General features: G+C 38.2%; 1 protein-coding gene and 1 long non-coding RNA gene across 2 annotated transcripts; one reads left to right on the top strand and one right to left on the bottom strand.

The window, feature by feature from the left end:
* Positions 1 to 989: 989 nt before the first annotated feature.
* Positions 990 to 10,436, bottom strand: LOC148373645 (metalloproteinase inhibitor 2-like). The gene is made up of 5 exons (XM_088327632.1): positions 10,106 to 10,436; positions 6,648 to 6,727; positions 6,466 to 6,568; positions 4,719 to 4,843; positions 990 to 2,669 (listed from the first exon to the last, which is right to left on the bottom strand). Exons 1-5 carry the CDS (start codon positions 10,233 to 10,235, stop codon positions 2,472 to 2,474), a joined length of 636 nt encoding a protein of 211 aa, XP_088183758.1. The 5' UTR covers positions 10,236 to 10,436; the 3' UTR covers positions 990 to 2,471.
* Positions 3,056 to 10,793, top strand: LOC148373644 (uncharacterized). The gene is made up of 3 exons (XR_015849591.1): positions 3,056 to 3,124; positions 9,844 to 9,918; positions 10,011 to 10,793. It is a non-coding gene; the product is annotated as an uncharacterized LOC148373644 (long non-coding RNA).
* The last annotated feature ends 2,460 nt before the right edge of the window (positions 10,794 to 13,253 follow it).

Below are 13,253 nucleotides of genomic sequence, written 5' to 3'. Positions count from 1 at the left end.
TCATTCGGGCCCAGGTGCTGTGGAATGCTCTTCCCCCTAAAATTCAATCAGCAACCTCAGATGAAATTTTAAAATCTAAGCTTAAAACACACTTCTATTCTAAAGCATATGAATAACCTATATGTTATGGTGACAATATCTGTGTATTATTTGTTATTGCAACATCCATTGTAGCCTGGTCATCCTGGAAGGGGATTACCTCATGTGCGGCCCCTTCTCAAGGTTTCTTCATTTTCCTCATGTTGAGTTTCCCTGCCCTCATGTAGGTTTTAGATCAGGGGACGGTGTCATATTAATCTGTGGTCTGTGCAGCCCTTTGAGACTCTTTGTGATTAAGGGCTATACAAATAAACATGACTCGACTACACATAAAAACTATATTAATAACCTTCTTTAACGTTTGTTTTTTTCTTTTTTTGAATGTTTTCATATATACAAGACTTTTATTTATTTTTGAAGCCTAAAATGACAAATGACTCTATATGGTTTATATGCATCAGTATACTTACCGGTACTTGTTCACAAATTGTTTCAATGAATTGTTTGTTTTATTTTTAAAAGCGTTTTTCGTTTGTATCATTTTTTCAATTGATTTTCTGTGACGATTTCATGATTTGACATTGAAGAAATAGTTACCCACATAAATTTCGGTTAAAATTAGCATATGATTCATTTTCAATGTACATACATTTCCTTAATAGGGTCGTGGACCTGACCAATGTGGCCGCCACGTAGGCACGCTATTTAGCGGATTGCTACAGGGCGCTGACGTATCAAGTGTTCTCTACATATCTCTGCTCGTACCCGCAGATTTGATTTTGGTAAATACAGTAATGCATTTTTTCTTGACAAGAGGATCCTTTTGTAAGTGGCTGTTAATCAATCTTAAAATGGTAAAATTATTTTTGAAGGAAAATGTGAGCTTATGTGTGGAAACAGTCTTTCAAATGTTACCACAAGAGTGCAGCAGATACAAAGTAACAACAAAATAGAAGCTCTATACTTTTAATTAAAAATAACAAACATTTCACAATAATGTTCAAAATACTACGTATTCAAAAGAGCAGACATTTTGTTCTCCGTACAGAATGATCATTCAAACATCAGCATTTAAAACACTGGAGGAATATTCCTCCTTGACTTATCCCAACAATTTTACTCAACTATTCTGGGGCAATTCGGGAGAATCAAACCATCGTATGATAAAAACAGTAAAATAGTAACATTGCTGTGAAGAAAAAAAAATCAACAATGTGGTTTACGTCATAATTGGGTTTTAACACTGAGACCAGAGCTTCTGTTTGATGTGCATTGATCAGGGTTCATAAAAGGGCTTGAAATCCTTGAAAATGCTTTCATTTTAATGTGTTTTGAGGATTAAAAGTACTTGAATTTTTGGTTAAATCCTTGTAAATGCTTAAAATTGTTGCCATGTCTTACAAGTCTGCTTAAAAATGAGGCAGACACTGTTCTCTGGTGGCTTCGCTTTACCATTGCATTTCTTCTTCCCTTCCGCTGGTTTCGTCCGGGTGACATTGTCCTATGAAGCGTTATTGCCCCCTATTGGTCGCTACACCTAATCATGGCACTATCAAATGTATATTAGTGAAAGGAGTATGTATCAGGGCAGCACGGCGGCGCAGTGGTTAGCGCATGTGCGGCACAGTTCTAAGGTCTTGGGAACCTCCTGTGTGGGTTCAAATCCAGCTACCGGACTTATTGTGCGGAGTTTGTATGTTCTCCCCGTACTTGCGTGGGTTTCCTCCCACATTCCAAAGACATGCATTTCAGGCCCTAGGTGTGAATGAGCGAGCGAGTTGTCTGTACCTGTGTGCCCTGCGATTGGCTGGCAACCAGTTCAGGGTGTCCCCTGCCCACTGCTTGCTGGGATGGGCTCCAGCACCCCCACGACCCTACTGAGGATAAGCGGTGCAGCTAATGAGATGAGTATGTATCAATAATGGACTTTTGCTATAGTCCATGCAAAAACATTAAGGTTGCTTTTTCTAGTTGTATATTGAATGTATTTTTTTCTTCCTGCAACTGAAAATGTAAGCTACATATTACCTCCATTTTACCCAATACCTATATGGAGATTTGTCTAAAAATATGTTTACACATGTAATAAACCAGATGCTCAGAAAAATCATGAATGATAAATGCACAGGCAAGATTAAGAATCACAAATGTCCATCGCAGATATGTTTGTGGGTCTGCAGAATACATGATTCTTTTAATGGTATTGGAGAAATTGGAAATTTGGCTTAAAAAGTCTTGAAAAAGTGCTTGAATTTGATCATGAAAAAGGTGTATTGATTGACTGATTGATGTACAGGCATGTGTATGCCAGGTCTTAAGCGGTTAAAGCAGTAGTTTGCACACAGGTGCTTTTAAGTCAGAAAGTGCTGAATTGTCACAACAAAAGAGAAGAAAACAAATCACATCTCACCGATTGATTTAGTAAATTTAAATTAAGGGTCTTCAATGTCCATAAATTCTTTTTTGGGTGCAAGACCTCCTCTGTACCAGGCACAAGAACCGTCGTTTCTCATGATGCAAGCAAAGTGGCGGGCCTGCTTGCCATTCGTCATCTTCTCCGTCAGGTAATCCGTCCACAGGCACTCGGCCGGGCTGCTGATGGCGCACGGGACGGTGGTGCAGCGTGTGATCTGCAGGTCACCAAAGAATAGGATTTAATGCACTACTCAACAGTAACTCCTGCTTGCTTCTGTTTAGAAAACGGTCTTCGCTTAGACCAGGAGTGGTAAACTAATCTAAGTTCACGGGGCCACATTGTTAAAAAAAAAACAAAAAAAACACCCTCATGGGGGCGGACTAGTTCATTTGTAGAAACGATTCACTGGTAAGTAATTTCCACTAGAGCATGGGTGTCAAACTCACACTTCTGACCCGCCGTATAATTATACAGTGTCTGGCCCGTGAAATGTTTTCTCATATAAATGAAACGCTGATACTACAAATCCCATGATGCAGCGCTTCAACTGCCTTGTCACTGCAAGACTTCCGGAAACGTTCACGCATCAATCGAGTTAGCTGTAGCCTGACGAGTGAGGGCACATTTAAAACTATCTACTGAAAAACAAGACCGAGAGGTGCATTAACAGTGAGTATTTAGTGTCAGGAAGCGGAAAAATGACACCCAGGGACGCACTTCTATCTATCACGATGCAAGGGAAGGCTAAATGGAGAAAAGCAGGGTGATGTTTCTGTTGCATGGATTACGTAGAAAACCTTCTCAATGACCGAGAGAAAAGGTGATTCTGAAAACAGCCTTTCAAAACTGAACGGAGGCTGAATATGTGTTTTTTGACATTGCTGGTAAACCCATGTGTCTCCTGTGTGGAGCTAATGTGGGCTTAATTAATGGCACTACGAGACAAAACATCAGGATAGGCTGAAAAACCTATTTGCAAAATCAGAAAATACAGAAAGTTGAAAAGTTAAAGAATATCCAAGATGTTTTTCACCAAAACAAAATGTGAAAAGCACAAATTTCAGTTATATTGCCATTTTCTTTTATACATATTTTGAATTTGTATAGTTTTGAAAGAAGATATTTTTATGGAGAGCAAAACGTCAAGTTTTAGTGTATTCAATAAATGTTTATCCTGTTCAGGCCTCGACCGAAGGTGTGATTTAAGTTTTGGCCTTCTATGTAAATGAGTTTGACACCCCTGCACTAGAGAATTGCTTTTTTGTGTGTTTTTTTTATCCACCCGTCATACTGCTGTTGTGGTTTATGGTCAATTTTCTAAGTCGTAAAAATGACAAAAGGCCTTTAATTTTTTTAATTTTCCCATCAATTGCTTAAAGAGTAGTGTGGCGGATTCCTTCTCACTCTCGTTTAGCGAGGCTAAAATAGAGCTTTAACCTAGGTTTAGATGAATAAAAATTAGGTTTTGTTATTGAAGGTAAATCACATTTCTTAACCTGCAGTGCATAAACAATGCTGATCCTCTATCTTGTTGTTTAAAATGGTGATGACAATGAGATGAGGTTTATCACGTTGACATTGTGACCTGTATATTTTTGCCAGAGGCTAAAGCTTTTTCCTGGCCTTCTTAACAATAAATCATTTATATAAACTTACAATTCATAGTTCAGGCCTTTTTGCTGATTTGAGATTATATTTGATGTTTTTAGGCCCAAAAAGCATAAATTGCCTCCTGTGAAAGGTCTCCTACTGAGACACTTGCACTATGATGACTATTTTTGCACTAAATGCATAATCGCACAAACCCATACGATACCAACTGTATTACGATACCAAACTGTATGTAACATCCTACATGCCGACATTTCTTGTGTAAATTATAACTATAACCTTATCCTCCTTGTTTTATAACCTTATCTTCTTGGCTTTTTTACCTCACTGTGAATGTGTGAAACTGGAGTGTCATGCCCAATTTCTTTGTCACAATATGTTAACCCATTTTGTGACAATGGCAATAAAGGTATATTCTATAGTGTTCTTCACAGCTTTCATTTGAAATGCTCCTTTCGCTGAATCGTATGCCATCTTGTTTGTCTAGGGTTAATTAAAATGTGTTCTCTGGAGTAGTGAGTATTTGTTTACATATTAACAACTGTATCAAAGAAAGGGCCATGTATTTTTTGAAGCAGATATCCGGATAAATGTATTTATATAACGCATTACAACCAACACTAATTTAAAAGGCTGTTATTTGTGTCTTTACCTTGCAGTCGCAGCCCATTTCATAGCGACGCACAAGGTTCTTCTTTTGCGTCGGGGTTAACATCTCCCATGGCTCATGGAAGTTGCACAGGCTAACATGCAGAGAGCCGTCAGCCTCCAGTCTGCCTGTATAAGTGGAAAACAGAAAGAAAAAAGATTGATTTGTATGGTATGAAATTTCCAAGAAGTGCACAGAAGTATGGTACAGTACATTTCAGAGAGTAATCTTCTATTCTTTTGAGCACTTGTAAATTATGCTAGCTTGACAAGTGACTTTTTGTATCATCACTAAGTACTGTAAATTCAGGTGGCAGCTATTTCAAAATCTAGTACTTATGTCAAGTGTCTAGTACCTTTCCTCAGTTTCAGTCCCTAGCTCCTTAACTTTGATCAAAAGTAAGTTGCAGCGGGTTAAGTGTATGAGCAAAACAAAATACAGTAATATTGTTAAGTTATGCTCCTGCTGTGTACTGACATGCTTTTTTTTCATGATGCCATCCATATACCATGAGTAATAAAAGTTCACATTTGTAGACCTGTTCCTACACGTCGCGTACATTTTCACAGGAGCTCCACTTCGGTAGAATTATAAGCCAATGGAACCTCCCTTGTAAAATAACAAGGGAACAACTGAGCTTCTTCTATGTATTGGATATTTCTAAATGAAGAGAAACAACATGAGCATGGCAGTGTTATCACTATGGGTTGGCGAGTCATATTGGTGCCAACACCAGACCCTCTTGAAAGGGACACAAGTAATATTTGACCGCTAGATGTCACCTATGGTGTACTGCAACTTAAAACTAGTGCTACACAAGACAAACCATGGAGACTCACAATAATCAAATAACACTTTTCTTCTTATATTTTTCACAGCCTTTCACGAGGTTTTTGTTTTTTATGGTTACTCATAACAACAAGATGGTAGACAATGATGTCAGCACTGTTGATGTGAGCCTCATGTTATCAAGTCATGTTGATTTGTATTGCCCTTAAGAGGTTACCATCATTGTTACTATGTTAATACAAGGATATATCAGTAGAGGTTAAAAAGACTCAGTCAACCCCTAAACATCATGTCAGTTAAAAATTAAATTTCCTTGAGGAGACGGCAGAATGAAATTAAAACAGATTTAAATAGTTTTTGCAAAATAATTACAAATTTCTTGACATACTACCGTTTTAAATAAGCAAATTTGTGTGATAGTTCAGTTTCTTTCATTTTCAATGATTGATCAGTCTGGCCCTTGACTAGTTCTCAGATTTTGGTTTTGGCCCTATGTCCATTCGACCTCGACACCCCTGCTTTCAGGTAACGAGTTAGAGAGAAGATAAAATATCGTCTGCCCTCTGGTGACCATTTTATGAATAGGAAAAAAAAATAGAGGAATCTTATGTTTTTCATACTTTTATGAAATGTGGTATTTATTAACCTTTGTTTTTAGAAATTGACAGTCTTTTTTAAATGGGGAATTCATCTGTACAAGTGGCCTGAAAACTGGTATCAAACATCTTTATCAAGTTTTGAACTAGTTTTAGGTATGTTGTTTGTGTGCCCCTGCAGGTCTTTTGTCTTCATAATTATTTTCTGATAAAATTCAGGGAAGAACCGATTTTGGGAACAATATCTGTCTCGTTGTGGGGAAAAAAGCATGCCTTTATTTACAATAAATAAATCCAACTAACAGCAAACCTGCAAAATGTGAATTGTGATAAAGTGCTATAGTATAGTGATATACTGCAAATACCTGCGATGAGATATTCGACACCTTTGGCCAAAGTCACTCCACATAACGAAGGGGACGGTGCTGTGTAAAGGGCATCAAAATCCTCGGTAGGACCTTTGAACATCTGTTGAACCACCATGTTAGTAATATCGTTTGATAAATTGGCACACAAGTAAGTATGTAAATTCGAGATGTGTGTTCACCTTAGTCTGTTTGATGTCATACTTGATGGGTTTGAAAAGGTCGCCATCAGACTTTACTCCGACCACCTTCGCTTTAATGACTAAAAAGGCAGAAACGTGCATTTTAGGATGTGCCACTGGTTTATAAAATGGGAATCAATGTCTGAGGATTCCAGGGGAAAGGACAGCAGCAGGCACACTTTCCTCAGTTGTGCATGCATTCTTGCACGTGCACAGCTGGGACAAAAGCCCTAAGGACGCCAGTCAGCGTTTTGAAGACAGAAATCAAACAATGCTAATCCCAGGTGATTCTTCACAGCCAGCAAAGCCAGTATGTGTTTTGTAAAAAATGGCATATTGAAATCATTTAGTTTTCAGGTTTTGCTGTGAGGAATCAAGATACAGTGGAAAAAGAGGAGGATTTATGGATGTGCCTTCTTATCTGTCAAGCAGCCAAGTATCGTACAAAAATAGAAACTCCGTGTGTGTCCAATTCAGACAAATTCTGGCAAGCACGCAAGCTTTTACTTGATCATCATCAAAGCGAGACTGGTTGACTCATACACTTTCAGTATAAATAGTCTGCTTTCGTTTGTCAAGGAGATACCACAGTACTAAGATATATTTTTCTGTTCCTCTTCGATACAGTTTAAATTATAGTTATAGTATATGTTATTACTATAACTTAAGTGGTCATTTGCAAATAACAATACCCTATGTATCAATACTGGTCCTCAAAACCTGATTTTTTTTTACCTGTAGCTGTTAAATATTCTTGCAATACTAGTGTATGGCAAATGGAGCTTTATCAAACAAGATAATTCCAGTCATAATACACAGAACTGCATGCTGGTACATTTGTTCTACCAAACTGAGATTAATTAATTAATTTATTTTAGTGTAAGGTACAGTTGCAGCACGCAGGCCTTAATATGCAAGTTCAATGCGAGTTTGATAAGGTTTCTCCCTCCCGGAATGAGATGGTCTCCACTTACGAACTGAAGCTTAAAGGACCGTGTATGCCCCTCACAAATAACTTTTGGTCGTTTTATGCAACATATTAAACATGTTTTATCGGCTTGCTCATGATTAAAAAACACAACTTGGCTGTTTTTTCTTTGTCATACATCACATAAATTGAATGTTAGGATCAATGATTTTCCAAGAGGCCAGAACAGTTTGCGTTCCGAAAATTAAAAAGCAACGACATATATTAGAATCCAATTTTGACTCACAAAAAGGTTAAAAAATTATCAGTATAAAAGGCAGAAAACTGTTTACAACATAGTGCTTGGAGACTGCCTATGTTATAGTCACGGTTGGGGAGTAACAGAATACACGTCACGTAATTAGGATAAAATAACAAATGTAATTGTATTCCATTACAGTTACAGAAAAAAAGACGTAATCAAAAGACAGGTTGGTTGGTTGGTTGGATCCCTTAACCACTTGGGTCATAGGGGCATTATTTCCTTTTGTGTGTCTTGGGCAAGTTCAGCCTTGTGTCCCTGATGAAGATAAGACCAATTTGTTGAATTGTCTCATACGTGTTCAAAGAATGCAGGAATTAAAAATAACGTAAGAGGGAGTTCTTTTTTTATTGATACACAATTTCAACAAGAGACTCAGCGAATCAAAGATATGCGTGTGTCTTGATAGTTTTCAACATAGCACGTGTACCCGGTTTGGCCCTGTCCCTTTTCACGCCTGAAGGCGTACATGCCCAGGGTTCCGTCCTTATTTGGAAGTGTTTTTAAGTTTATGCCAGTTTATGTCACCTTGCCCTTTGCCGTTATTTGTTGTCCTCCCTTAAGGAGGATTGTTTATACTAATTCGTCCGCCGAGACCTTCCCGAGACGTAAACAACATTTCTCCCAACTGTAAGCAAGTCTTTCTACATTTCTTTCTAAATGTATGCAAATCTATTCTACAAATGCAAGTTTATTTTCTACAACATACCCAAACCTTTTTCAGGTCAACATGTTTCCACCCAGTCTCTAACCGGGGACCTTTCACATGTTAGGCAAATGTGCTAACCACTGCCCTACTGAAACATGCAGATTCAATTGAGACAAGGATTACTTTGCAGAATATACAATTGTATTTAAAACTATAAATACATAATGTACCAATAGACTAATTGTATCTATCATCATCGCAATCATTGACACTCGAGAGCGAGAGACGCAGCCTGCGCATAGTAGTAATGTTCAAACCTGTTGCGCAAATTGTACAGACAGCCGACTCATACACTGTGTTGTCCATATTTTATGTCTCTTTCAATTTGTACTCATTTTATTGAAGCCGACTGAGCCTGTAGTTGATGAAAATGATGTGTTCAGGGACACTTAGCACATCTTTTTGTATTTTGCAGTTAATTGGTTTTCAAAATCACTGTATTGTTATATCGTGAGAAGGTTTTACTTAGCCTAGTTAATCTGAATATTGTCAAGACGTTTGGCATCCCCACTTCAAACGGGTAAAACTTGACCTTGGACAAAGTACATCCCAGGGTTTGTTGGAACCTTAAACAATATTGGCTTCTTAATGTCCTGTTAATGCAAACTAAATCGGAGCATATATGTTTAATTTAGTTTGATTAGTAAGATATAATACGTGAGTAAAATTTAGGCACTTTTTTGTAGCACTGCACACGACTACCTGCCCTTGGATTTCTATTCAAAGTTACATTGTTCACTTATCATCTTGAATACATTTTATAATGTCATGCATATCATGTTTACTTTGTCCTTTCTTTTGTATAAATGGTATTGGAGTAATCCAAAAGTAATCATGTTACATTACTGCAATATTAGGGTTTTCAGATAACTTGACAGATTATATTCTTCAGAAGGTAACTAGTAACTGTATCAGATTACATTTTTAAAGTAACCCTCCCAACTCTCGTCATACTAATAATGCACTGAACTTGAATGAAAAAAAAATGGTGCATCGTAATTGTAACAATAAAGCAATAAAAATAAGTGCAATAACATAAAGCTGCAACAACAACAAAAATAAGTCTGAAGATATATACTGTAATTCACAGATTTGCACAATAACATTTAGCAGCAACAAAAAGAAAAAACCCAAAATATATCGCGGGGTGTTTTTGTTTTTTTTTTTTCAGTTTTGTGCGCTCGTTTTGGGTAGTGATGGCCTTGGGGGGAAGACACTTTTAATTAAATTGTTGCACTTTTCTATTCATTTCTTGCAGAAAACCTAATCCAGCCCCCGAACCTAAGCGACGGCGGCCACCAAGAAAAAGGTTTTCCGAGACCCCTGCCCGAAGGTAACTCATACCAACGTGGCAACTTTCCTGGTGTAGAAATTGTCGCAGATAATAGCTAATTTAACGTTTAACACATTATTCTATCACCATAGCGCGGAAATCATGGAGGCCGTCCCCCACCAATGCGCAGGATTAAGCTTCAGCATTTTTTCAAAAAGTCATAATAATGGAGCGAAGTGAAACTCACCGACATCTGCCTGGCAAAAAGCTTGCTGTGGATGAGCTGCACCACAGCTGCAGGCTCGTGTCCCTTCTTGGAGAAGACACATGCACAACAGCACCAGGGGTAGTGCGAAACTCTTCAGCGTCCAGATCATAGTGAATCGTTAAGGAAAACAACGGATTAAAGAAAAAACAAAATAAGGGAAGCTCGAATAATTCAAGCAAAGTTTGCACAAACTGTTCCGCGTACAGGACGGCTTCGTTGTGCTATTCGAGTTCACAAAGGCGTATTTATGGCTGCAGAATCCGCCCACAAACCCTGCAACGTCACTACGTCGACAGTCGACTTTTCTCACCTTCACAAAAATCACGCCCTGGAAGGCATGCGTGCAAGTCTGCGTGCGAGTGACGTTGAAAAAAGGGAAAGGGTGGAGGAGGGGTACTTATGACCACATAATCGAGGGGTAAAATGACTTCTCCTATTTTCCTATCTTGTAAAGTTCCCAAAATAGGCATTGAAGTTGATGTTACCCGTAAAGAACTAGACCAAATATATGACTAACAACAACGGTGCACAAGTACATTTGAATAAAAAGAAATGTTTATAAAAATGAAATGTGCAAAATGTTCACAAAAGCAAGAACACAATCAAATACAGTATGAAAAGTAACACATGATTTAACAGATTCAGTCATTGACTGCCATGGACGTCAACAAGGGATAAAGAGCAACTTTTCAAGGCTTGGGGTTCATTCATTTTCATGCATGTCAACTCATTATGTTTTTCTCATAATTTATACGTTTTTGGTCATTTCAAATCGTGTCACAAGAAAAACTTTATTTGTTAGACAAATCTTGTCTTTCTCATTTCGTCAACGTCATTGTAGATTGCTAATGAAATCCCAGGATATGTGACCTTCAAGACATGTGAAGTTATTTGTTACTAATCGATGTAATAAAAACAGAACATATTCCCCCTAAAAATTACAAGAGTCCCGGCTCCTAGGCTTTGTAGCGTATTATGAACTGACCGATAACAGATAATGGATAATGAATAACGAAGATAGAACAATAACCCTTAAAAATCCCCCCCCCTAAAAAATAATTATCAATGTCAGTTTTTTTTCTGACCTAAAGGTTGTTCAACAGAAAACAATGGAACACAAGTAACATCAAATGGCCAAGTATATTTTTAAATAAATAATTTGACTAAAGATACAAAAATGTAGAAACCACAAAGTCCTTTACAATGCGGAGTGTACAGTGTGATACAAAAAATTTCAGAAGAAAATAGTTTTTTTCCCAATGATTTATGATCTCATATCAGTATTGTTACATGTGGTTGTCCGTCAATGCCGAGGTCGGGCTCATCTCTGACGAGCGGGATGACCTCTACACCAAAAAACAACGTCGACCAGATGATAAAGATGCTGACTCGTGTCAGGGGGTTTCACCCGCTACTGGTAACCATGGAAACCAGTAATATCTGGGAGCAAACCTCTTCCCCAAAAAAACGGCCTCCTCCAAGTTGTACTTACCCAAGACACAGGAAGTGGTGCCCCGACAACGCTGTCGGTTAAAGGATCCGTGTAACCATCAACATGACTGTAGAGGACAACAGTTGGCAAGAATGAACTAACAAGCATAATCCATTCACCATAATTCTCTGCTTAATAAATCTAGCACCTTTCTTATTTACCAGTTCACACCTTGACACCACTCTGTAAATAGGTTATTTTCGAAAAATGACCGTAAAATGGAAAAATTAAGTAATGCAGTGGCTAGATGCCTATTCGCGTCACAAATGACGATTATCTGTAATTACAAGTCCAGTTGTGACATCAACGCCACAATTTAAAAAAAAACATGCACTGTGGGGTTTTAACAATCAAGTGAGTGCCACACAATTCCAAAGATAAATCACAGTCATGATGTATAAACTCAGCACGTGCTTGTGCGGTCATGTGCACAAGGCAGCGACATGTGTTGAGTCAAGTTGTCTTCATAGACATCACAGATGTGGTCAGACTCTTTCATTAAAACACCGCTCACAAAATACAGACTGGGCGGAGCTAGTTGAAATCATCTTAGAATTTAATACATTTGGTGTGGGAAAGTCTGCCGCTTCTTGTGTGTGAAAGACTCGAGTTGTTATGGTCACATTCTTTCCTTACTCATGCAAACTAATTGAACCTTTTCTGGAAAACCTGACCATGGACAGCATGTGGGCATGTGGGAAGTGCATGAGGAAATGTCGCTGCATGTTTGTCCATTTGGCGGATCGGTTTGTGTGAAATGGTCTGCAGAAAAACAAAAGCATCCCTGAAGATTATCCCAGCACAATTGCAACTGGCAGAAAAGTGACTTTGGAACCACCCAAAATACTGTATTGAAATAAATAAATAAAATAGCTCAATATTGTTATGACCCTGACAGCTTTTAAAAAGCATGCCGTTTTAAAAATGACAACAGGTCTAATCTGTGTCTTGGCATATTTACAGTTTCTAGCAAATGTGTTGGCCCCACAAGAGCTTTTTGTTATTTTGCTACATTTCAGGTTTCAAACTTCAAGCTAAAAAAAACAGAACATATTTTCTAAGAATCAACAAAAAGTGAGACACAATCAGTGCAGAAGCTCAGATTAGAGTAATAATGGAGGTATTTTTTTGGACAGGGTTCGATACACAGGAATTCAGATAACAAGGTAACAATCATTTTACAAGAGGCAGGGAAGTGGTCGGTTTTCCAGTAAACTCAATCACCGAAGGCGACCATCAAAAAGTTTGCAAGAGAGTACACGTGTTCAGGAAGTGCAGGCGATGTTTCGGTACTCTGGAATCACAAAAAGGCTGAGACAAGAATGCTTTGGACAAACTAGCACAGAGCCAAGAGGACAGAGGGCTTACATAGTGACAAGGGAGAGTTAAATAGTGACGAGGGAGAGTCGTGATAGGAGGGAAATCGTGAAAAGAGACCGTCGCTGCGAGGGGATAAGTTGACACAGATATGAGTGACCAAATTAAATAAGGTCAAGAGGAATACGGAATGGAAAGAGAGAGAGAAAGGGAGTGAGAGAGCCAACCTATGGAGACACAAGGAACTATGTGCAGGAACGTGACAACCACAATACAGTATATTACATCATTTAAAATTGAGTGTCATATAACTGCTTT

This window comes from Urocampus carinirostris, chromosome 1 (assembly GCF_059441175.1).
Source record: "Urocampus carinirostris isolate Australia breed hairy pipefish chromosome 1, RoL_Ucar_1.0, whole genome shotgun sequence".
NCBI lineage: Eukaryota > Metazoa > Chordata > Actinopteri > Syngnathiformes > Syngnathidae > Urocampus > Urocampus carinirostris.
Note: the sequence above shows the minus strand (reverse complement) of the source record. Positions and strands in the feature narration are given on the sequence as shown.

Bases quoted from the DNA above. Each gene is read 5' to 3' on its own strand.
- LOC148373645 (XM_088327632.1), bottom strand. From the start codon at position 10,235: ATGATCTGGACGCTGAAGAGTTTCGCACTACCCCTGGTGCTGTTGTGC. The intron at 6,569-6,647 runs GTGAACACACAT...GTGGTTCAACAG, and splicing joins ATGACATCAAACAGACTAAG to ATGTTCAAAGGTCCTACCGA. The intron at 4,844-6,465 runs GTATTTGCAGTA...CCACTTATACAG, and splicing joins TGTCGAATATCTCATCGCAG to GCAGACTGGAGGCTGACGGC.